The sequence below is a fragment of the Carcharhinus amblyrhynchos genome, chromosome 5 (genome assembly GCF_965287045.1).
Source record: "Carcharhinus amblyrhynchos chromosome 5, sCarAmb.v2.hapA, whole genome shotgun sequence".
NCBI classification, from domain to species: domain Eukaryota; kingdom Metazoa; phylum Chordata; class Chondrichthyes; order Carcharhiniformes; family Carcharhinidae; genus Carcharhinus; species Carcharhinus amblyrhynchos.
The window spans coordinates 13400032-13424793 of record NC_137328.1 but is presented as its reverse complement, the minus strand read 5'-3'; the positions used below and the strand labels follow the sequence as shown (position 1 = coordinate 13424793).

Genomic DNA, 24762 nt, shown 5'->3' with positions numbered 1-24762 from the left:
CATACCAAGCTCGAGCGGACATGCCGGTAAAATTCGCACTCCTTTTGCGAGATAAAAATCAATGAAAATGGCTACAACATTTAACTTACTCAAGCTAGGAGAACCTTGTAAACCCCTTCAGAAAAAAATAATCACCTCTGTAGGAAAGCCTTCAGTCCCCTCCCAATGGGAATGAAAAAAACATAGTCTCCTCAAATTCAGACTTATTCTGTCATGTTAAAATTGATTTAATCTCCTTTCCACTTCTCTTTTCATTGAAAAACCATCTCTTACGAAACCTGGTTGCTTTAATTAATGTTGAAATAAAAAATGAACATATGAAATAGCAATAAATTTTAAGAAAGGACAACATCAATTAAATTCAATTTGGCTTACGGAAGGCCAAGAGAAAATGAAATTTCTAACAGCATTGAGTGCTGAGTTTTATTCATTCAGGAACTTAGCAGAATTCCCAGTGCACAGGGATCCTATGAGAATATATCGCCATGCATCTCAATCACTATGATTGTAACAGGTGACTCAGAACACAGTGGCAGAGTCTTGGATTCATAATACAGAGTTACTCATAGGAAGTTACATTTTCACCTCGACTATTTCCAATCGCTGAACTTTACAACTTTTTGGCTGAGCTATGGAGTATTGGCAGAATAACCCTCCTGACATTTCCCTTGGGTGGCAGGTGGCACTGCTGCCTCACAGCGCCAGGGACCCAGGTTCGATTCTTGGCTTGGGTCACTGCCTGCGCAGAGTCATACGTTATTCTGGTGTCTGTGTGCGTTTTTTCCGAGCACTCTGATTTCCTCCCACAGTCCGAATGACGTGCTGGTTAAGTGCATTGGCCATGCTAAATTCTCCCTCAGTGTACCCAAACAGGCATCAGAGTGTGGCTGCTCGGGAATTTTCACAGTAACTCTATTGCAGTGTTGACGTAAGCCAACTTGTGACAATAAATAAATAAACCTTTAAACTTTAAACCTAAGGCAAAACTATGCCTTCAGTTTATCAGTGTGAGTGATCACACACATCAGTTGTGAGGCCTATCAGAAATACATTCATTCATTTGCTGGAGGTTAGAAAAAGGAATTTGCATTCTGTATCTTTTATCTTACAATGCACCTTTGGAATGGAAGAAAGTCATTGTCTACTTAAGTGACATTTTCTGTACACGGTGTTATCTGCATCAACAATACATCATTATCTGAGAATGCGCTGCAGAAAAACTATCTTGTATTAACACAGTGTCTTGCAATGTCACCAAATCATTTTCCATAAATGAGTTTTTTTTCAGGTTAGTTATTTTGCAATGCAAACAAATGTGACATCCAGCACACATACCCGGGAATATCCAACATAGTAAATAAGATGAATGACCAGGTAATCTGTTTTGGGATCACAATGTTTTACTGCATCTTTGGACAGCCTCATGATGACAAACAGATTGATGGGCTGACTTGTTGTGAGAATATCTAATCCTCGGTGGATGCTTGCATGGCATCATCTTTCAAAGTTATATTTGTGTCGTTTTACAATACAAACAATGAAAGCAATTGTTGCCAAGAGAATGTCCCAATTGCTACAGGGGATAGTGTATAAGCTACTTCGTGAGCATAAGAGAAGTGCTTTAGAAGCATTTTATTACGTTAAAGTTGGAATATAAAAAAACAAGTTGTTGCTGTGATTGTAATTTGGAACAAAGGTATAAGATTGGATTTATTTTGTGGCTGATTTATTTTTTGAATGAGGCACAGATAATGAAGTTGTGTATTCAAAGGGTTGCTTGTATTTTTTAGCGCTGTCCCTGGGAGGATGGGGGAACAACATATTTTGTGTTTAAGAGTCGATCATGCTGTGTCACAGTGTAGCAGGGTGGATGCCAATCAAGTGGGTTACTTTGTCCTGGATAGTGTCAAGCTTCTTCAATGTTTCTGGAGCTACACTCATCCAGGCAAGTGAAGAGTATTACATCACAATCCTGACTTGTACCTTGTGGATGATGGACAGGCTTTGGAGAGACAGGAGGTGAATTACACACCACAGAATTCCTAGCGTCCAACCTTCCCTTGTAGCCACAATATTCACACCTGTCTAAACATTCTCCTCATGTCTGTGTAGGTTTTCTTTGGGTGATCTAGTTTCCTCCCATAGTCCAAAGATAGAATAGAATAGAATAGAACCGTACAGAGCAGAAAGAGGCCCTTCAGCCCATCGAGTTTGCACCAACCATAATCCCACCCAGGCCCTACTCCCCTATCCCTACATATTTTACCTGCTAATCCCTCTAACCTAAGCATCTCAGGATGCTAAGGGCCAATTTTAGCATGGCCAATCAACCTGACCTGCACATCTTTGGACTATGGGAGGAAACCGGAGCACCCAGAGGAAACCCATGCAGACATGAGGAGAATGTGCAGACTCCATACACACAGTGACCCGAGCCAGGAATCGAACCCAGGTCCCTGGAGCTGTGAAGCAGCAATGCTAACCACTGTGCTACCGTGCTGCCCATGATGTGCAGGTTAGGTTGAGTGGCCATGCTAAATGGATCTTAGTGTCCAGGGGATTGACAGGGTAAATATGAGGGTTACTGGAATAGGGCCTAGTGGGATTGTGGTCGGTGTAGACTCAATGGACCAAATAGTCTCCTTCTGCACTGTAGGGATTCTATGGATTCTACTCCAAGAGTGTATCTGAGGAGACACTTGACTCAATGAAGGGAATTCAAGTGAAGTTCAAGATAAAACCTAAAAGTCAATCAAAAAAGTCTCAAAGCAAGAACGGTGTCATATGTAATTCACCCCAAGATTGAAGAAGAATTAGTATGACTTGTTAACACTGTGTGTTAGAGTCAGCTATAATGAATGACTGCCCATCGTACCTGTCACAAAACCAGATAGTTCAGTTCATTTATGCGGTGATTTGAAAACAAGAATAAATCTGATGTTGTGTGCTGATCAATATCTTTTTCCTTTAATTGAAGACTTGTTTACTGAGTTATCTGGTGGGCAGAAACTCAGTAAGATTGATCTTTCACAAACATATTTACAGATGAATGTAGCCACTGCTTACCATTGTTAGCTATAAAAGTCTTTTTCATTATAAAAAAGTTGCCTTTTGGAATAATATCTGGACCAGCCCTAATCCAAAGGTCAATAGATCACATTTGAAGTGGTCTTTTAATGATATTTTATTTACAAGGTCTAGCAAACAAGGGCACTTTAATAATTGAGAAGTAACATTGGAAAGTCTTCAAGTAGATCTGTGTAGCAAAAAAGAAATGTGTGAATTTTCCAGATACCGGTCCAGTACTTGGGTCACGTTACTAGTAGCAATGCTGTCTCACAGCTCCAGGGACCCGGGTTCGATTCCTGGCTTGGGTCACTGTCTGTGTGGAGTTTGCACATTCTCCCGGTGTCTGCGTGGGTTTCCTCCGGGTGCTCCAATTTCCTCCTACAGTCTAAAGATGTGTGGGTTAGGTGGATTGGCCATGCTAAATTGCCCCTTAGTGTCTTGGGATGCCTAGATTAGAGGGACTAACAAGTTGAAAATGTGAGGTTACAGGTTTAGGGATTGGGTTGGATTGTGGTCAGTGCAGGCTTGATAGGCCAAATGGCTTCCTTCTGCACTGTTGGGATTCTATGGATTTTATTCTAAAGACCCTACATAAAGCAACTAAAAAATGAACACTATTTTAAAAGCACAAAGTCCGACAAATACAAAACAGTTGAAGTCCTTGCTAGGATTAGTGAATTATGATGGCAAATTTGTTCTTAACTTAGTGACATTACTGAAGCCATTGCATAATTCACTGTGTATGAAAACAGTCATGGGACTGGACAATAGAATGTGAGAAAGAAACAAAGATGTCAAAGATGCTTTGCAGAAGTCTGAAGTATTGGTTACTTCTAATCCAAAGCTACCAATACTGCTTGCTTGCAACTCTTTACCTTATGGAATAGGAGCAGTATTTTCCATATTATGGGATTGATTCTTCCAAAAAAAATCGAAGTGCTGATTTTGCGTGAAAACTGGAATAACTTCCACTGGTGTTTTTGGTGATATTTTCAAAATGAATCTCCCACACTGTTAGTACTCCAGAGTGCCCTAGCGAGATTTACACTGAAAATAGGGGGTGGGACCTATTCTCACTGTAAGGCTGGCAGCATTGTGCTGAGTGGGCCACTGCTCATGCGCTGATCTGTCAGTGTCGAGATCTGTACATGCGCAGTGGGCCTCGCACCGCCGACCTCCCGATCGCTGGCCAGCTCGATCCTCCCAACTTCTACCTTTGGTTCACCATCCAGATATCCATAATAAACTCCAAACAAAATATCATTTTTTTCGTAACGATAACCAAATGAGTTAGATTTTTCAAACTGTCCAGAGTGCAGCATTGCAATCTTTAATTAACACTAATCACCTTCTTTCTTTATTTTGCACCCCAGCCTCATTTAACTTAACTCCACCCCTGTTGTAGCCTAAGCTACACCTCCATTAATTACTGTATATATTATCTTCCATAGCAAATTATGCACCCAGCACACCAATTTAATTCAAAATGCTTTGTGTATTTATGTACATATATCTCAAGTCAGCCTCTGTCTGTTTGGCAATACTTTTGTTGCTAGTTCCCCTCTTTCTTATCTTTTCTTTATTATTTTCCAATAGTTCATGTCTACCTTTGCCCCTTTGCCACTTCCTGTTTTGCTTCCCTGTAACGTAGTTTCTTTCTGTCCTTTACATTATAGGTTTATACCCTCCTCCAATCAGCCTTTGGTCCTCCATCAGCAAGAACATTGGTGGCATCTCTGTTGAGATGTCTGCAGTGGCAATGGTTTTTGCTGTGAATCTTTAATCAAACCTTGGCATTAGCAGCCTGCTTCCTGGATTACTGATCCGAGGTTATGGAAAGGAAGACGCATCAAATCTGTCAAAGGAAGAAACTGCAACATGAGACAGAAGGGTTCAACTTGACGTTGATTCCTCAGGTTGCAGCTGTTGGGTAAGTAATTAATTTATCTGCTGTTTTAAACATCCATACTTAAGCCAGCAGCGGAAAAATGCAGCGGGAAGTGAGCAAAGTGCAAAACGAGTCAATTGACTTCCAAGAAATTGACAATCACCCTGTCAAGGAAGGAAAACACACTCTCAGAAGAAGTGTCGAGGGCACCAACCTCTCAGTTGCATTGCAGTTCTTCAGGTTTAAAAGCCTTCCCAGGCTGTCACTTTCAATGAAGAAGAAACTCCCTGCTGTGCACTCACCTGTTTGACCCTGGCGATTGGCTGGCAGTTTGAGAAATCGGTGCACTGGTTATTTAAACTAGAATGTTGGTTCAAATAACAGTTAATGGCATAGTGGCCTATACGTGGTGACTGTCCCTTTAAGGATCAATCTGCAGAGTAAGGGTCACATGACCCAGGGAACCAATTTGGGAAGCAGTGTGGGGAATCACCCTGGTGAGCCTGAACTTCTGCTTCAGAACCTTCTTGGGAGCTGACTGCAACCTTGAGGTTGTAAGCCTCTGTGTAGCCTTTATCTGTAAATAAAAATGTTGCTGTTTGTCACTTAACAAGTGAATAAGAATGATTACACTGTATTCATCCCTTACACAACAGCTCCTTAGATGGGCTGAACATCCTCATGGTGCGGTTAAAGGCTATCTTGTCCTATGGGGTTACAAAGAGAAGATTGTGAGGTGGTGGCCTCTTGGGTATGAGAGGGTTTTTAGCTAATGCCACGTGTGGACATGGCACCTAGTCACAGAGGGGTTGTGATGGTCATTACTGGAGATGGGCACACACTCTTCTGTTGGTAGATGTTGGTAGTTCCAGTGTTAACGTTTGTAAGGGTTTAAGGTGAGATGCTAGAGGTTAGGAACGGATGTGATTCTATTGGCATGCAGGTGTATACCCCTCCTTGCAGCTCGGAATATGAAATAGACAAATGTGAGGTGATGCATTTTGGAGGGTCAAATTGTAGGTATGAATTACATTGTAAATGGCAGAACCCATAGGAACCATTAACATACAGAGGGATCTGGGTGTGCAGCTCTACAGTTTCCTAAAAGTGGCAACACAGATGGCCAAGGTGATTAAGAAGAAAATGGCATTCTTGCCTTCATCAGTCGGGTACAGGAGCTGGGAAATCATATTGCAGCTACATAAAACCTTGGTTAGGCCACATTTGGAGTATTGCATGCAGTTCTGGTCATCACATTATTAGGCGGATGTAGAGGAAAGAGTGCAAAGAAGGTTCACCAAAATGTTGCCTGGTCTCGAGGGTTCCGGCTATGAGGAGAGATTGAATAAACTGGGATTGTTTTCACTGGCAAGATGGAGGCGGAGAGGAGACCTGACAGAGGGCTACAAAATTATGAGAGGCATAGACAGGGTCAGAGGCTTTTTCTAAGGGTGGAAGTGTCAGTCACAAGATGAGAGGGGGAAAGTTTAAGGGAGATGTACTGGGAAGTTTTCCATGCAGAGAGTAGTGGGTGCCTGGAACGTGCTGCCAGAGGAGGTGGTGGAAGCTGGCACATTAGTAACAGTTAAGAAGCATCTGGATGGGTACATGAATAGGAAGAGAATAAAGAGGATACAGACTGAGTAAGGGCAGAAGGTTCTTTTAAAATTTATTTAGGGCATCATGAACGGCACAGTCTTGGAGGGCTGAAGGGTCTTTTCCTGCGCTGTGCTTTTCTTTGTTCTTTGCTCTTTGTTCTTTGTCCTTTGTTCTTCCTTGTGGAGCCAGAATATCAGTGTGATCCATCTGTGGGGAGAGATGGTCAATTTAGATATGTTGAATTAGGCCTACTCAGCGCTGCAAATGCCAATGGAAAACACTGTGGTCTTCCCCCCAGCAGGAACATTTGTATTTGAAATGGGAGAATCATACCTCATATCCCAAAGGATTGCAGGTGGAAAACAGACAAGTCAGGATATCCTGCCGGATTCGGGTGGCATCGCGTGACCTGTAGGCCGAACCGACAAGGAAAATAATCGGATTAGGGATGGGGAGGAGATGGGGTGGGTTGTGATCTGCCGGGGGGTGGGGGTGGGGCACAGGGGGAGATGTCTGTACTGGCAGCGGCCCATATTATTTCAATCATGGTCCTGGAAAAATAATTTAAATCTTTGTAGGAGGGGCCACCTCTACTGTTCATTCTTGGCTAACTGCAGGGTGTGGACAGCAGAAGGTTTACCTGGTGGACAGGTAAAATAGTATCCAATGTGCAATAGAGCACCCCAACTTGCATGCTTTAATGAGGCTTCTGTCTTTGAAGCAGGTGCCTTGGCCATGAAAGGATTGCCCCAAGGAGATACAGAGGTTTGAAGTTTAATTTATTTTTTAGTGTCACAACTACACTTACATAAACAATGCAATGAAGTCACTGTGAAAACCCCTATTTGCCACACTCCAGTGCCTGTTCAGGTACACTGAAGAAGAATTTAGCATGGTCAATCCACCTAACCGGCACATCTTTCAGACTATGGGAGGAAAACTGAAGGACTTGGAGGAAACCCACGTGGAGAGAACAAAGTCTGAAAGATGTGCTGGTTAGGTGGATTGACCATGCTAAATTTTTCTTCAGTGTACCTGAACAGGCAGCAGATTGTGGCAGATAGGGGTTTTCACAGTGACTTCATTGCATTGTTAATGTAAGCGTAGTTGTGACACTAAAATATAAACTAACCTTCAAACCTCTGTATCTCCCAGGGGCAATCCTTTCATGGCCAAGGTACCTGCTTGAAAGACAGAAGCAACCAAGCTGGGAATCAAACTCTGTTGCCAGATGCCATGAGGCAGCATTGTGCCATCCATTGCATTACCTTACTTCCATTTTAGCTTTCCATTGCGCAAAGAGAGTTCAAATCTAACCCTGAGAGCTTTCCGTAAAGAATGATATTCTGCAGTGGTTATCAGAGACTTAAAATTAAATTCCGAGTGTCTCCTTCATAAATAGAAACCATATGTTGCATTTCCGTATTCATGGTTTTGCTGTTACACTTCTTGAGTTGCACTTCAGCAGTAAGGGTGAAGCATCGGACACTTTTTCTAGTACTGCACTGCCACCTACTGCCTTTTGGTAATTTGAGATCATTCTTGCTGTTGAGATGATTGCAAATGTTAGCAGTCAAGTATGCTTTGGCCTGCTGATGTATAACTGTGCATAGTTCCAGTCACCACACTACCAGAAGGACATGGATGCTTTGGACAGGGTGCAAAATGTTTTACTAAGATGTTACCTGATCCGGAGAGTCTTAGGTATGAGGAGAGGTTGGTTGGGTCATCACGGAACCAAAAGAGAAAATGCTGGAAGATCTCAGCAGGTCTGGCAGAATCTGTGAGGAGAGAAAAGAGCTGACATTTTGAGTCCAGATGACCCCTTGTCAAAGTTAAAAGGCATAGCAAGTGGGAGATATTTATACTGCAGGGGGAGGGAATGAAAGATGAGTCATTGCCACAGGAACCAGGGGAAAAGACTGCTAATGGGAGTCCACAGAGAGAATAAAGAGTGTGAATGGCCAAATGGCAGAGAAGCTAAAATGAGAGGGTAAATTGTGAGTAATGAAGATGTTGGGGGGAGGGAAGATTGATGGGGGCAGGGATGGGGGGGTGCAATGAGGGAGAGAAGGGGAATGGATGGGGCAGATGTAAAATTTAGAAAAGGGGAAGCAAAGAAGGAGAAAAGGAGAAAGAGAAGAAAAGGGGGATAAAGTAAGGGGAAAGAATGGGGGGGAGAAAGATTAAGAAAGGCAATAGAGGATTAAAAGGTAAAGAGCAGTAAAAAATTAAATAAAGTAGAAAACAAAAGTGGGGTAGAGCAAATCATTTGAAATTGTTGAATTCAGTGTTGAGACTGGAAGGCTGCAAAGTGCCGAGCCGGAAGATGAGGTGCTGTTCCTCCAATTTGCCGAGGATTGTTTTCATTGGAAAGATGGGGGCTGACGGATGACCTGATAGAAGTCTACAAAATTATGAGAGGCATAGGGCTGATAGTCAAGGCTTTTTCCCAGGATGGAAGGGTTGACTACAAGAGGGCACAGGTTTAAGGTGAGAGGTGGTAAGATTAGGGGAGACATGCAGGGAAAGTTTTTCACACAGTGGGTGGTGGGTGCCAGTGGAGGCTATGGAAGCAGGTACGTTAGCAACACTGAAGATGTATCTTGATAGACACATGAACAGGAGACGAACAGAGGGATGGAAACTATGTATCAGTATAGGCCTGGTGGACCAAAGGGTTGTGCTGTTCTTTGTTCTTTGTATTATATTCAGATGACAGAATGTACATGCAGACAAAATTAAGGATAAAAACTGATGATGCTGTGTAGTGTGGATGTCAGCAGTGTTCTTCTATTTAATAGATATATCAAGCTAATCATGATTCATTCTTCCAGTAATGAAGTGACAGCTCACTACCATTGCTTACCCGCAGACTGTTATTAAATCATGTTCTTGCATCAAATGCTGAATATTTTAAAAGCAGAGGGACAAAATTGAATTGAAGAATGTGTGTTCAGTTGCATCTTTCAATGAAATAAATCTGATTATTTGGTTGTGGAATTACCACATGTCGCCTGCATTACAAAGTCTCCTCTTTGTAATGAGGCTCAACAGTGTTGTAATTCCCTTTTTAAGGAACCTGCTCAGGATTTTATTATGCATAATGCAGAAAATCAGTCCTCCACCCACAGGGAATAATCAGCGTCTAGACATGAGAAAGGAAGCCTGCGCTGAATAATTGAGGGAGATACGTTGGCACAGTGGTTAGCACTGCTTCCTCACAACACCAGGGACCTGGGTTCAATTCCTGGCTTGGGGCGCCGTCTGTGTGGAATCTATCCATTTTCCCCGTGTCTGTATGGGTTTCCTCTGGGTGTTCAGGTTTCCTTCTACAGCGCAAAAGACATGCAAGTTAGGTAGATTGGTCATGCTAAATTGCCCCTTAGTGTCCCAAGATGTATAGGTTAGAGGAATTAGCAGGGTAAATACTTGGGGTATGGGGAGCAGGTCTGGGTGGAATAGGATAGGATAGGATAGAGCCTGGGTGCAGACTCAATGGGTCGAATGGCCTCCTTCTGCACTGTAGGATTCTATGATTCTACTCTATGAAACAGTTGAGCACAGCAAAATTTATATAGATTCTAACAACAATCCCAATTTCATTGTTGAAAACTTGTGCTTCAGAATTAAATATGCCCTAGCCTATGTTTCAGTACAGCCACAACCCCTAATAGTTCGTCCCTGTCCCCAGAAAGCAGGACAAACTCAATCTGGCCAATCATCACCCCATCAATCTGCTCTCAATTACCAGCATTATGTTGAAGGTGTGATCAACAGAACTATTAACCGGCCCTTACTCAGCAAAGACCTGATCACCGCTGCTTAAGTTAGGTACTGCCAGGTCTACTCAGCTCCAAATCTCATTGTTGCCTTGGTCCAAACATAGACAAAAGAGTCAAACTTCAGAGGTGAGAAGAGCTGGACCCTTTCTTGAAATTGAGGCAGCATTTGACCCAATGTGGCATCAAGAATACCTAATAATATTGGAGTAACTGAAATCTGTTTAAAAACATTCCTTTGGGATGAATTGACAAGATGTCCCATGTTTAAATCTCCAAAAATTTAAAATTATCCAAAACTCTGCTCCCCATGCATTTATTCACACCAAATCCTGCCCTTTCTCTCTCTGACACATATGGGTTGAGAAACACCTCATGTTAAATTCCACTTTCTTGTTAACAAGTCTATCTTTGAGCAAGCCCCTGCTTATTACTATAATCTCCACCTTTTAAGCGTTCCCAATTTTAATTGTTTCTTCACTAACAGCCCTTCCTTCAGCTGCCTGGGCTCTAATTCCAGAAAATCCCCTTCTTGAACATTGCTGTCTTCCCAATCCCCACTCCTCCTTTACAGTGCTCTTTAAAACCTATGTCTTCGATGAAGCTTTTGACCATCTTTCATAATCACAGAATCACCTAATTGTCATGACACAGAAGGAGGCCATTCAGCCCATTGTGTCTGCACTGGCTCTCCAAATAATCATCATTAGTGCCACTTCCCTGCCTTTCCTCTCTACCTCCGCATATTGTTTCTATTGAAGTAATCATCTAAGACCTCAGTCGAACCTGCCTTTCAGACAAGCTTTCTCACATCAATTTGCTTCTTTTGTAAATCATTTCAAATCTGTGCCTTTTAGTTCTAGTTCTTGATTCTTTTTTGAACAAGAACAGTTCCTCCCTATCTTCTCTGTCCAGCCCCCGCACCATTTTGAAATTCTCTATCCAATCTCCTCTTCGCCTTCTTCTCTTCAAGGAGAACAGTCCCAACCTCTCCAATTGATCTCATAACTGGGGTTTCTCATCCCATTCTTGCAAACATCTTTGTAATATTATCTTACGTCACCTGATGTCACATTTTGCTTTATAAAGCTCCTGTGAAGCAGTTATGTGGCAGTTAAAGTCTTTTAAAAAATACAAGATGTTATTGCTGACAGGAAATCTGGTGAAGCTGAAGCCATTAAAGCACAGTTGTTTATCCTTAAAGGACTGAAGTATCTTTATCTTTGGAGTTACTGGTGATTGATGGTTCAGAATATGACACAAATATAAGGTATACACTGTGACGGGTATTGTATTTCTGGAGTTATCCAATAATTAATTTTTTCAAAAAAAAACATGCAACTACTTCATATCCTGCGGGCTGTAACAATATATACTTTCCGTACACAATGTTAGAAATGTATCAGGGAAATCAAATTGTTAGCCTGTGGCACACTAACCCTTTTACCTCATACATAATGGAGCTAGTTCTTGGGAAAATGCAAGTCCGCTTCTCAAAATTGCATTATCAGCTTGGCTGATCCCTCTTGTCTCTGAATTGAACTTTCCTGAGTGTTTTTGGAGCTGCAGTCATCACACTCCCGTGAACAGAGAAAGAACAACTACAACAATCATTTTAACAACAATGCTGGCAATATTAGTTTTCAAAAAGCAAAGGTGACTGACAGCTAAACATACTGGGATTTTTGATCAAGATGGATTAAAAACAGATTCAGGCTGTAGAGTCACTGTGAGATATGATCTGGTTGGGAGCTGTGTCCCGGAGCTTCCTGTGTTGCCCAAATATGGGAAGTTGTTTATCTGGAGCTAGCCTCTACGGCACCAAGTTTTATGGGTTAACCATGGGTTAAGACGATGTGAGCTACCTATTTGAACAAACTATTGTGGAGTCATTTACAAGTAATTCCATTGGCTGTTTGAACAACGTGATTGGTTTCCAGTTACACCATTGGCTGGATGTCATGGAATCTTCTGGAAGATTAGGACATTTTGGGGGATAAAGGCACATATGCAATCCTTATCCTCTAGCAAGAACTCAAGAGTAACTATTGAGAGCGTTCCCAGAAGAACATCTTCAGAGAAGGACCACGAGGATGGATTCTATATGGGGAATGGACCTGGGAGGAAACCGGAGCACCCGGAGGGAACCCATGCAGACATGGGAATTGAACCCGGGTCCCTGGTGCTGTGAGGCAGCAGAGCTAAGCACCGTGCCACCGTGCCTCCCTGTTTCCTGACCCTTTGTGGAGAGAACTGAATTGGCTGGAGATGGGCATTTGTGATCTTGGGAGTATCAGAAGGAGGCTGAGGTGGATCATCCATTTTGCACTTCTGGCTGAAGATAATTGTCATTTGTGTCAACATGAGCTCTGCCATCATTGAGAATTGGGATGCTGTTAGAGCTTGTTCCTCCAGTTAGTTGTTTAATAGAATCATCATAGAATCATTGAACCCCATAGTGCAGAAAGAGACCCTTCGGCCCATCGAGTCTGCACCGAACACATTCCCACCCAGGCCCTACCCCCATATCATACCCACTAATCCCTCTAACCTACGCATTCCTGGACACTAAGGGGCAATTTCTTAGCGTGGCCAATCAACCTAACCCGCACATCTTTGGACTGTGGGAGGAAACCGGAGTATCCGGAGGAAACCCATGCAGACACGAGGAGAACGTGCAAACTCCACACAAACAGTGACCCGAGCCGGGAATGGAACCCAGGACCCTGGAGCTGTGAAGCAGCAGTGCTAACCACTGTGCTACCATGCCACCCGCAACTATTCGCAACTGGACGTGGCAGGACTGCAGAGCTTTGACCTGCTTCATCGGTTTTGGGGTTGCTTTGTTCTATCTGTCAGATACTGCTTATGTTGTCAGGTATATTTGTAGCTTGCTATATCTCTAGCTGGTTCATACCTCAGTTCTAGATATGCCTGGTACAGCTCCTGGCATACACTCCTGCACATTTCACTGAACTAGAGTTGCCACCCAGCCCCTCAGATGGTGGTAATGATGGAATGAGGGATATGTCGGGCTGTGAGGTTGCAGGTTGTGGTGGAGTATAGTTCTGCTGCTATTGAAATTACAAGATCTGGGCTCGATGTGCCTTTGCCTGGTGTCGAGTTCGATGATGCGTAGTCCATCCTATTTCATTCCTACTTTCCTTTTCTGTAATCGTTTGATATAACTGGGCCTTTTTCAAGAGGAAATTACAAATCAATCACATTAACATGGGTCTGAAATCCGGGGTAATCCAATGAGGATACAGGCAGCAGATTTCCTCCCTCGAAGGATATCATTGTACCAGATAGATTTATTACAGCAAATCCAATTGTTTCATGGTCATCATTACAATGTCTATTTCAGTTGATTTATATTTTCTCAGGTAGCAATGTGGGATTTGGATCCAATCTTCTGCGCCACCTATCTGGTAAAATTTGGCCTTGCTTGGGGTTTTTTGCCAATGTCATCAGGTGCAAAATCCTGGGCAATGGAGTTGAATTGTAATTGTTTTCTGGACAATTTACTCACACACAATGCAACGGTTACATTAGAGAACCAAGGTGCAGAGAGAAGCATAGTACACCCTCCAGGGGTAAGATTCTGAATTGCACCTGCAAACATATTGTCTTTATCAACCTTCTGCTACGTTCTCAGAATTAAAGCATCAAGATTAGTCCCGTTTTTTTAAAAACTTATTTACTCTCAGTTTGTGAGTGACACAGTGACACAGTGGTTAGCTTTGTTGCCTCACAGCGCCGGGGGCCCAGGTTCAATCCTGGCCTTGGGTGATTGCCTATGTGAAGTTTGCACATTCTCCAAGGGGCAATTTAGCATCACCCATCAACTTAACCCACACGCGCATCTTTGGACTGTGGGAAGAGACTGGAGCACCTGGAGGAAACCCATGCAGACATGGAGAGAATGTGCAAACTCCACATAGGCAGTCACCCAATGCCAGGATTGAACCTGGGCCCCCGGCGCTGTGAGGCAACAGAGCTAACCACTGTGTCACTGTGCCACTCACATGCTGAGAGTAAATAAGTTTTTTTAAAAAACGGGACTAATCTTGATGCTTTAATTCTGAGAACGTAGCAGAAGGTTGATAAAGACAATATGTTTGCAGGTGCAATTCAGAATCTTACCCCTGGAGGGTGTACTATGCTTCTCTCTGCACCTTGGTTCTCTAATGTAACCGTTGCATTGTGTGTGAGTAAATTGTCCAGAAAACAATTACAATTCAACTCCATTGCCCAGGATTTTGCACCTGACGACATTGGCAAAAAACCCCAAGCAAGGCCAAAAATGAGATTCTTGTCGGCAAAATCTCATGGCACAGGCGTCCCACCCGTTCCACCTCCCACTCTGCCACTGATGTAAAGGGATTCCTCATTTAAGTACATTTGCTGGGATTCTCCCATTTGCATTCCAAAGGCCCTATTTTACCATTTTGATTCTCAGTGCTGAGTGGACTTGAAGTGTTTCGGATCTGAATTTTAGACCCATTCTGAGGTGTCCCCATACGCCTGAAAAAATATTAGCGAATCTGAATCACGCTGCAGAAGCCTGTGGGCGGGGCTTAATGCACCTGAAACCCTGCACCTCCGAAACTGCGCATGCGCAGGAAAAATAGGTTAGAATAATGGCCCCCTGCCACATCCCTCTCGAGCCAGATAGCGCCTCCCTCTGGCCCCCACAGACATTGCCCACCCCCACAACATTGCTGACTCCCTTATCCCTCCCCCTCCCCCTTCACTGTTCACAGGCAGAGTGACAGCGGACCCCCCCTTCCCCCACTGATCTCAAGCAGAGAGCAGTCAGACACTAGGCATTTACCTTCTCACTAACTGGAGCGCCCAAATCAGACTTCAGTGGAGCGTGCCTGTTTCATGCTGAATTTGAATGGGCAAACATGGTGGTAAAGAGGGACGTGTTGGTGAGGTTGGGCGTACAGCCCATTAAATCAATGTAAATGCATTTAAATGGCCATTGTGCCCATTTTGTGTGCAGTCCTGATCGTGGACATTTTTGAGCCTTCATAAAGGGGGAACAGGCTTGGAGGCTACGCACCTCACACCAGACTTTACCAAGTTTTCATGCCCGGAAATGTGCCGGTAAAATCGGGCTCTTAAGTGTCCTCCTCAGCAGGAAGGCAGGAGTGTTTCCCTTAGGCATTAGCTGTGCCTGTCAGCTAGGATTCTCCCACCCTTAGTATTTAAAAATATTCAAAACATAAAACGAAGCCTGGTTTCACAGAGATCAGGGCACCATTCTTAAAGGGCACGCCAATCTCAATGCTGAGAATCAGGCACCCCCCTCCACCAACCCCGCCTCCTCCCCCCCCACGCCACACACACACACACACACACACACACACAATGGACATGGCGACCCCCCACTGACAAGGGGAGTATCCCAACTCCTTAGCATAGAGGGGCATCCTACCCTAACACCCACCCTTGAAAGGATGGGTCCCCTCCCACCACACACCATGCAGGCATGAGGGTGACTCTCTCCCCTCACCCCAAATTCCTCATGGCCAGAGGCCTCAACCTCCCTATTCCACCATGTGAGAGACACTCTGAGCTTACCCTTCAGCCTCCCTATAACCCCTTCATGCCTTTCCCCTTGGTAGTGCCAACTTTGCATTGTCTCTGAGCGTCCTGAGGTGACACCTTGACCTGGCACCTTGGTCCCCAGGAGAGGTAAGGAGGAAAGTGCTGCCCCATGTCACCTTCTACCTCTGCCAGTCTGCGGAGGGAGGATCCCCAAAGGGGCCTGGGGATTGGTGCACTCCAGGCTTGGAGGAAGGTGTTGACCTTGGGGATCTCCCCTCTGTGATGGGTCTCATGGCTGCACTACTCCTTGGTCCCCTGGGAAAGGTGTGTTCACTTTTAGGATGGCGTGTTCAGACACCAGTCAGGTCAATATATTCATTATTGTCTGTGTCCTTTAAAATCTTTGAGGTGCCCTGGTCACTTTCATACCCCATGGATACCCGGAAGCCTTCAAAAATCACTGCATCACTCCATTCCACGTTAGGGATTGGCTCAGGTGTTAAAAGGCCTCTTTACAGTACGCTTATAGAAATGGCCTGTCAGATTTACTCAGAATATCCCCTTGCTTTCTCTCATAAGGCACAGTTGCTCTTTTGAAGTAGTTTAATGGTCAATTTCACTGGAGAGTTCCCTTTTAACATTTGAAAGAATTGTGTCTGGTTTCTGGATCCGTTGAAGTGGTTTGATTGACAGGTTACCCACTAGAAAAGAGCTTTGCTTGTTTTTCTTACCCATCACGGTTGAATGCTTTTTGAGGGCTGCCTTTTGTCCTAACCGCAATGTTCGCAAACATTGTGCCTTGCGTCGACGGGTCGGATCACTTACCTGGTTTCACTTCTTCTTTTCGAACCACACTGTTCGCAAAGAACCAGAGGTGCATTCAGCCGTGAGGGGGATGTTTGTGGCAAAAGTCGTAAACAAATGGTAAATGAAGATGAGGGGAATAAATAAATCAAAGAAGTTGGTAAAAGAAAGTGAACCTTTACATACAACCCTGAATGGCCTTAGGAGGTCACAAAGAACTTTATGGTCATTGCGTATTTGAATTGATTGAATTGATTTGAATTGATTATTGTAGGAAAATGCAGCAGCAAAAACAGATACAAAAGTTTGAAGTCACGTACCAACCGGCTCAAGAACAGCTTCTTCCCTGCTGCCATCAGACTTTTGAATGGACTTATCTCGCATTAAGTTGATCTTTCTCTACAGCCTAGCTATGACTGTAACACTACATTCTGCACTCGCTCCTTTCCTTCTCTGTGAATGATATGCTTTGTCTGTGTAACATGCAAGAAACAATGCTTTTCACTGTATACTCATATATGCGACAATAATAAATCAAATCAAATCAAAAATGTGCCACCAGAGTTGGGGTAGCTGCCATCAATGTACCCATTACAGCCCAGATTCGGCAAGTGACCCTGGCCACAGTGTTAGTGAGGGTGGAATCATGATCACGATAAGGGGTTTGCTGACTGGTGGCGGGTGGAATTTTACAGCTTCGCTCATCTCAAAACTGCCAAATCCTGACCGAGGTCAACGGACCTTTCTGTGGTCCACCTCTTCGCCGCTCCCATTCCATTGGCAGGTGGGACAGTAGAATTCTAGCCCCCATTTCCAAAGGTTCCCTTGATCCCTTGAACTGGCCTTAAACTAGGGAGCCCCCACCTCTTCTCTCCGCAGCCCCCGGGAGATTGCAGGAATAGCTATGAGTGTTTTGCCTTTCAGGCACCCCATGTGACGTGCCCCACCCTGACTCTCCGTCGCCGGTTGAACATCAGCATTCGCAGGATTGGGTCCTGAAAGTATCCCCCCTCCATAAAATCCAGCCCTCGAAAAAACTTAAAGAACAGAATGTTTAAGATCGTGCAATTGGGGAAGTCTTCAATTTTTAAAGTGACATAATCTGACACCGGAAGACATGATCAACCAAACAAACTGCAGAACTTGTCTCACTGATGTTTAAAAATGCCCCAGAAATAACGTTAAATCCCAGAAGATTTATTTAGTTTCCTTACGTACTTGAAATCCTGCACTTACTAAGTTTAGTTTATTTATTAGTGTTACAAGTAGGCTTGTGTTAATACTACAATTAAGTTACTGCAAAAATCCCCTGGTCGTCACACTCCAGCACCTCTTCGGACACACTGAGGTAGAATTCAGCATGGCCAATGCATCTAACCAGCATGTCTTTCAGACTTGGGAGGAATCTAGAGCACCAGGAAGAAACCCATGCAGACACAGGGAGAATGTGCAAACTCCACATCGGCAGTGAACAAAGAACAGTACAGCACAGGAACAGGCCCTTCAGCCCACCAAGTCTGTGCCAACTCAGATGGCTCTCTAATCTAATATTTTCTTGCCACTAAGTGATCCATATTCCTGTATTCCCTGTCTTTTCATGTATCTACCCAGATGCCTCTTGAATGTTGTTGTAGAATGTTTCCACCATCTCCTCTGGCAGCATGTCCCAGGCATTCACTACCCTCTGAGTGAAAAACTTGCCCCTTGCATCTCTTTGAAACATTCCCCCTCTCACTTTCAACCTATGCCCCCAAGGAATTGATCCTTCATAGAAATAGAACAGTACAGCACAGTACAGGCCCTTCAGCCCTCGATGTTGTGCCGAGTTTTGTCCAAAACCAAGATCAAGCTATCCCACTCCCTATTATTCTGGAGTGCTCCATGTGCCTATCAAATAACCACTTGAAAGTTTCTAAAGTCACAGCAGGCAGCCCATTCCACACTCCAACCATTCTTGGAGTGAAGAACCTACCTCGGACATCCCTCGTATATCTCGCATCACGAACCTTATAGCTATGCCCGGTAGCAACTGCTTCATCCACCCGAGGAAATAATCTCTGAACGTCCACTCTATCTATTCCCGTCTTCATCTTATAAATCTCCACTAAGTCACCTCTCATCCTCTAAAGAGAAAAGCCCCAGCTCCCTCAACCTTTCCTCATAAGACCTACCCTCCAAACCAGGCAGCATCTGGTAAATCTTCTCTGCACTCTCTCCAATGCTTCCACATCTTTCTTGTAGTGAGGTATCCAGAATTGCACACAATATTCCAAGTGTGGTCTCACCAGGGTCCTGTACAGTTGAGCATAACCCCGCGGAACTCAAACTCCCTGTTAATAAACGCTAACACACCAAAGGCCTTCTTCACGGCTCTATCCACTTGAGTGGCAACCTTCAGAGATCTGTGGATATAAACCCCAAGATCTCTCTGTTCCTCCACATTCCTCAGAACTTTCGACCCTGGGAAAAAAACTTTTGACTATCCACGCCTGTTATAATGTTGTAAGCCTCTATCAGGTTCCCCCCTTATCCTCCAACGCTCCAATGAAAACAATCCAAGTTTGTTCAACCTTCCTTCATAATCCATATCTTCCAGACCGGGAATTGAACCCGGATCCCTGGCGCTGTGAAGCAGCAGTGCTAACCACCGTGCCAGCATGTCACCCATTTAGAACCAATGTAATTGCAGGAATTTCACACGTACTGGTGGATGATTCATTGTAAAGAGATGAAGCCAAGTTGACGGAAGAGATGGGGTGTAAAATAGCGAGGAATTTGGATGATGTGCAATTCTGTGTATTACCCATTTGCCCATATATGACTCTGCCATAGCAAATCCTCCAGTCAATATTTATAACTTGCAGAATGTGATTACATATTTGAAAGAATTGAAAACATATTCAAAGTGTTTTTGCACCAGGGCATTTTGATTCATAGCAAAGTATTTTACCAAAATATAAATGCAGCAACATTATGCCTTGAGATGGAAATAGCATTGTCTTTCATTTTCCAAGGGCGTATGTCAGACATAATGTTTAACTGTGTTGTGTTCTGCTAAATGCAATACTTCATATATGTGTATATCGTGTATACATTGTATGGACAGACTGGTATAAAATCTTGGCACCACAACAGACAGCAGATTGAATACAAGGTTCTTTTCAAAATAAAATCCCAGTTCTGATGTCAGAAAGCAATACGTGAAATAACAAAAAAACTATAATATAAGGTAGTGAGAATAAAGACAGTATAAACAAATCTGAATCACATTTAACAACCACAGGGTATTTCAAAGCTTTAATATATGTCTACCCTCCTGGACAAGCAATGATTATTCTCTTTTTGTTCCCTCAGAAGTAACTGAAGTTCTACATCAGACCTCTTCTATAGAATCACAGAATCCCTACAGTGCAGGAGGAGGCCTTCAGAGTCTGCACCGACCGAAGCCCTATTCTTGTAACCTCACATATTTACCCTGCTAATGCCCTGACACTAGCGTCAATTTAACATGGCCAATCAGCCTAACCCACACAACTTTGGACTGTGGGAGGAAATCAGAGCACCCGGAGGAAACCCACGCGACACGGGGGGCGGGGGATCCTAAAAACTCCACGCAGACAGTGACCCGAGACCTGAATTGAATCTGGGTCCCATGTGTTGTGAGGCAGCAATGCAAACCACTCTGCCACCATGCCATATCATGGAATTCCTACAGTATAGAAAGAGGCCATTCAGCCCATCAAGCCTGCACTAACCACAATTCCACCCAGACCCTATTCCTGCAAACCCACACATTTATCCTGCTAATCCCCCTGACACTAGGGTCAATTTCGTATGCCAATCCACCTAACTCAGTCATCTTTGGATTGTGGGAGGAAACCGGAACACGAGGAGGAAACCCATGCAGACACGGGAGAACGTGCAAACTCCACACAGACAGTGACTGAGGCCAGAACTGAATCCGGGTCCCTGGCACTGTGAGGCAGCAGTGCTAACCGCTGAGCCACTGGAGGGCCAAGACCAACTGTGAGATGAAAGGGCAGACTGAGAAAGCCCAAAGAGCCAATGTTTTGAGCTCCTGTGAAAAAATAGGAGACTGTGGATTAGTGTGTTTATTTTTCAGAGCAATAGGATTCCTTGGGAAGGGTCAAGTCAGAGAATGATTGATTCTTACAGTGCCGGAGAAGGCCATTCATCATTCTTACCTCAGGGAAGGGCAAGTCAACCCAAATTTAGACAAGAATTACTGAGGATCTTGTTTGCAACACAAATCATATTAAGTTTCACTGTTACTCTGTGCGATGGAAATAGGAAACAGACTATAGGGTATGTTCAGAACAAGAAAACACTTTATTTTATGTCAATATGCCGATATACCAGTTACTGGAGGTGAAAAGGGTGTTTATAGGTGAATATAACTGTGAAGAATAAAGCCCATACGCTAACATAGCATAATTCTTACATGCATATAAGGACACTGAAATCCACAGTGGGTCTCAGATTAATAGATTGTAACTGGATCAATGTAGCACTTCATTTGTAATATAGGAGTGATCAAGCAACTCAAGATTAAGTGGTAACAGATCTGAATGTCCTCAATTTGTTACTCTCTGGAAGTTAGACACATGTAAAGAATAATGCCGTGAATATCAAGTGTTACATCCACTCACCATCCATTGAATAGAGTAATAAGATCGCTTGGCTGTCTTTGCGACATCACTAGGGTGAACTAATTTGATTATACCTTTTTTCATTGTAATTGTTAACATGCAGGTCTGGTGGTGCAGTGGGTAGCGTTTCTGCCCCTGAGTCGGGAGTTCTGGGTTCAAGTCCCACCCGTGAACTTGACAGCGAAGGAAAGTGTGTCCACAATGCAGCCAAAAGGATAGTGTATTAACCTGCAAAATCCTTCCAAAATGCCAATGGCTGGAGGTAAGGGCAGGAGAGACTGCTGGTCAGCCACATTTAATGTTGAGTGGTGCCCCTCAAGCTGAAAGCCCCTGGTGACAGACTAGCAACTTGTTCCAGGAATAACTAACTATGGAAACAGACAAAAGTCTGTCTTAGTGCACCATTAGGTGCAGGAAAAGAATTGGCATTGTTAACATAATGATGGCTCCTTAATCAATCTATTAGATTGGTCATTTATGTCTCAATCACATTTTTAATGCAATCTCTTTCATCTACAAAATCTTCTTGTTCCTTTGAGTCAAATATATATCCAAACATTTCATATAACAAATATAGGCTTGTGGTTCAGTATTTTTATTCTTTCATGGGATGTGGGCATTAATGGCTGGGCCAGCATTTATTGCTCATCCCTAATTGCCTTTGAACTGACTGGCTTGTTAAGCCATTTCAGTGACAACCACATTACTGTGGATCTGGAGTTAGACGTAGGTCAGACCAGGTAAGAATGGCAGATTTCCTTCCCTAAAGGACATCAGTGAAACAGATGTGCTTTCTGTGAAAATTGAACTGGCTTTGTGTCTATCAATGGACTTGTAATTCCAAATTTCACCATCTGCCGTGGTGGGATTCCAAACCGGGGCACCGTAACATTGGACTCTGGATTACTCACCCAGTGATAATGCCTACAGTAGTGATGACTACACCACCACCTCCCCGTATTCTTATTTTCTAAGTGTTTCTCCATGTATCATAGACTGGTGTAACTCCCATTACCATGCCAGAATGTCTTTCAATCGTAGTCAAAAAAACAATCAAATTAATCATTACCACAACCGATAGATAAACTAGTGAGACACGAAACAAGTGTTGTTGGTCGGTGCTGGAATAATAGCATGTGCTGATGCTTTTGCCTCCTATTCTTCAATAGAAATAGTTATTGTGATTTTTAGTGCACAACATGTATTATTGGGGCCACTCTGGTGCAGTTGGTGATCTGGGTCTTCCCTTGTTCAATTTTGTGCTCAGGCATGTTTGCATATCACCAAAGTAAAACATAATTCATATGAAATAAAATAATAAAATAAATTAAACAAATAATCTGCGTAGAACTAAGAAATGTGGACAGCGATTCAGAATATAATTTCTTAACTGCATCAAAATCTAATAGTTGATATATTCAGGTGTGGCAGCTTACTCCAGTTTGATAAATACAGCTGAAAATGGCCTTATCAATAAAAAAAATACTGACTGAATAACTCTTTATAGATAATTGACAAAGACTTTAAAAAGAAGCAAATGATCATAGAAGCTAATTTTGCTCTGGGTGTAGTTTGTCTTTGAGATTCCTCCACTATTACTACTGTTTTTGCCCATTTTGGGTACATTGCAATGAAAAGAACCCAAAACAATTTAACAAAAACTCTTGCCTATTATTTTTGAATGGAAGAGTTTTCGCATGACTCCCAAATGACGGATTATCAATTTTTTTTCCTTCTATAAAATAATTAAACATTAGCCAACCAGATCCAAAATGTCAATGTGCCAACATCTGAGATTAGTTATGATAGTTTACGCTGGGCATTATTACGATGCTTGACCACATCTGAAGGGCTGGAGCAAACATCAGCACCGATCCAAGAATGGCCACCAGCAAAAACAGCCACAAGAAAATCCGATCCAGGACTTGAGCTACAAATTTCCAGTCTTCCACAACCTGTAGAAGGAGAAAGAATGTTTATAAAGGCATTCCAAGTCTTTTTTTTTGCAAGTTTATTAGTATCACGAGTAGGCTTATGTTAACACTGCAGTGAAGTTACTTGAAAATTCCTAGTTGTCACGCTCTGATGCCTGTTTGGGTACACTGAGGAAGAACTTAGCACAGCCACTGTACCTAACCAGCACATCTTTTGGACTGTGGGAGGAAACAGAAGCACCCAGAGGAAATCCACGTGGACACAGTGAGAATGCACAGACTCTGCACAGACAGTGACCCAAGCTGGGAATTGAGTTTATTTTTATTTATTTATTAGCCACAAGTAGGCTTACATTAACACTGCAGTGAAGTTACTGTGAAAGTCCCTTACTCACCACATCCGGCGCCTGTTCGGGTACACTGACGTAGAACTTAGCATGGCCAATGCACCTACCCGGCATGTTTTTCAGACTGTGGGAAGAAACAGGAGCACCCAAAGGAAGTCCATACAGCCATGGAGAGAAGGTACTGATTCTGCACAGACAGTGACCCATGTCGAGAATTGAACTGGGTCTCTGGCGCCATGAGACAGCAGTGCTAACCACTGTGACACCGTGCCACCATGGGTCTTATGAATTTACCAGAGGAAAAACTGGAATTTATCATAGAAACATAAAATCATAGAGTCCCTGCATTTGCAGAAGAGGTCACTCAGCTCCTTGAGCCTGCATCAACATTCTGACGGAATATCTTACCCAGGGTCCTCTCCCCCGCCCTATGCCTATAACCTCACATACCTCACATGGTTAATCCATTTAACCTAAACACCTTTGCTATCCATCGTGCCACTGTGGATAGTAAAACTGTGACCACTGAGCTAAAGACAGATTTCTGTTGGAGAGTTGGAGAAGGTCTTTCCATTGAGTTCTTGGATTGAAGTCTATATGAAGTATTTGCTAAAGTGAAAGTTATATCAAGACAACAGGGATGTACGGCAGCCCAAAGGAAATACAGTCTGAGATATGGTGGCAAATGGATAAAAAGGACAGGATCCACTGGAAGGAGGCTGAAATCGTGAAGAGTGGCAATTAAAAAGTCACAGAGAAACAGGATAGATGACAGGTGACGCGGTGGCACAGTGGTTAGCACTGCCATTTCACAGCGCCAGGGACCAAGGTTCGATTCCAGCCTCAGGTGACTGTGTGGAGTTTGCACGTTCTGCCCGTGTCTGCGTGGGTTTTTTTCCAGTCCTCCGATTTCCTCCCACACTCCAAAAATGTGCAGGTTAGGTGGATTGGCCATGCTAAAGTTCCCCCTTAGTGTACAAATTAGGTGGATTAGCCATGGTATGGAGTTATGGGGATATGGGTTTGGAGAGGGGGTCTGAATAAGATGCTCTTTTGGTACAGATTCAAAGGGTCAAATGGCCTCTTCCTGCACTGCAGGGCATCTATTGT

General features: G+C 43.5%; 1 protein-coding gene across 2 annotated transcripts in view; it reads right to left on the bottom strand.

Annotated features, from left to right (window-relative positions):
• Positions 1-21028: 21028 nt before the first annotated feature.
• LOC145342903 (neuronal acetylcholine receptor subunit beta-3-like) overlaps positions 21029-24762 on the bottom strand; it is a 41550-nt gene continuing 37816 nt past the window's right edge. For both annotated transcript variants that reach the window (XM_080188481.1, XM_080188482.1), the window contains exon 6: positions 21029-23326. In XM_080188481.1, coding sequence (XP_080044607.1) covers positions 23168-23326 — 159 coding nt within the window. In that variant the 3' untranslated portion in view covers positions 21029-23167. The remainder of the gene's footprint in view (positions 23327-24762) is intronic.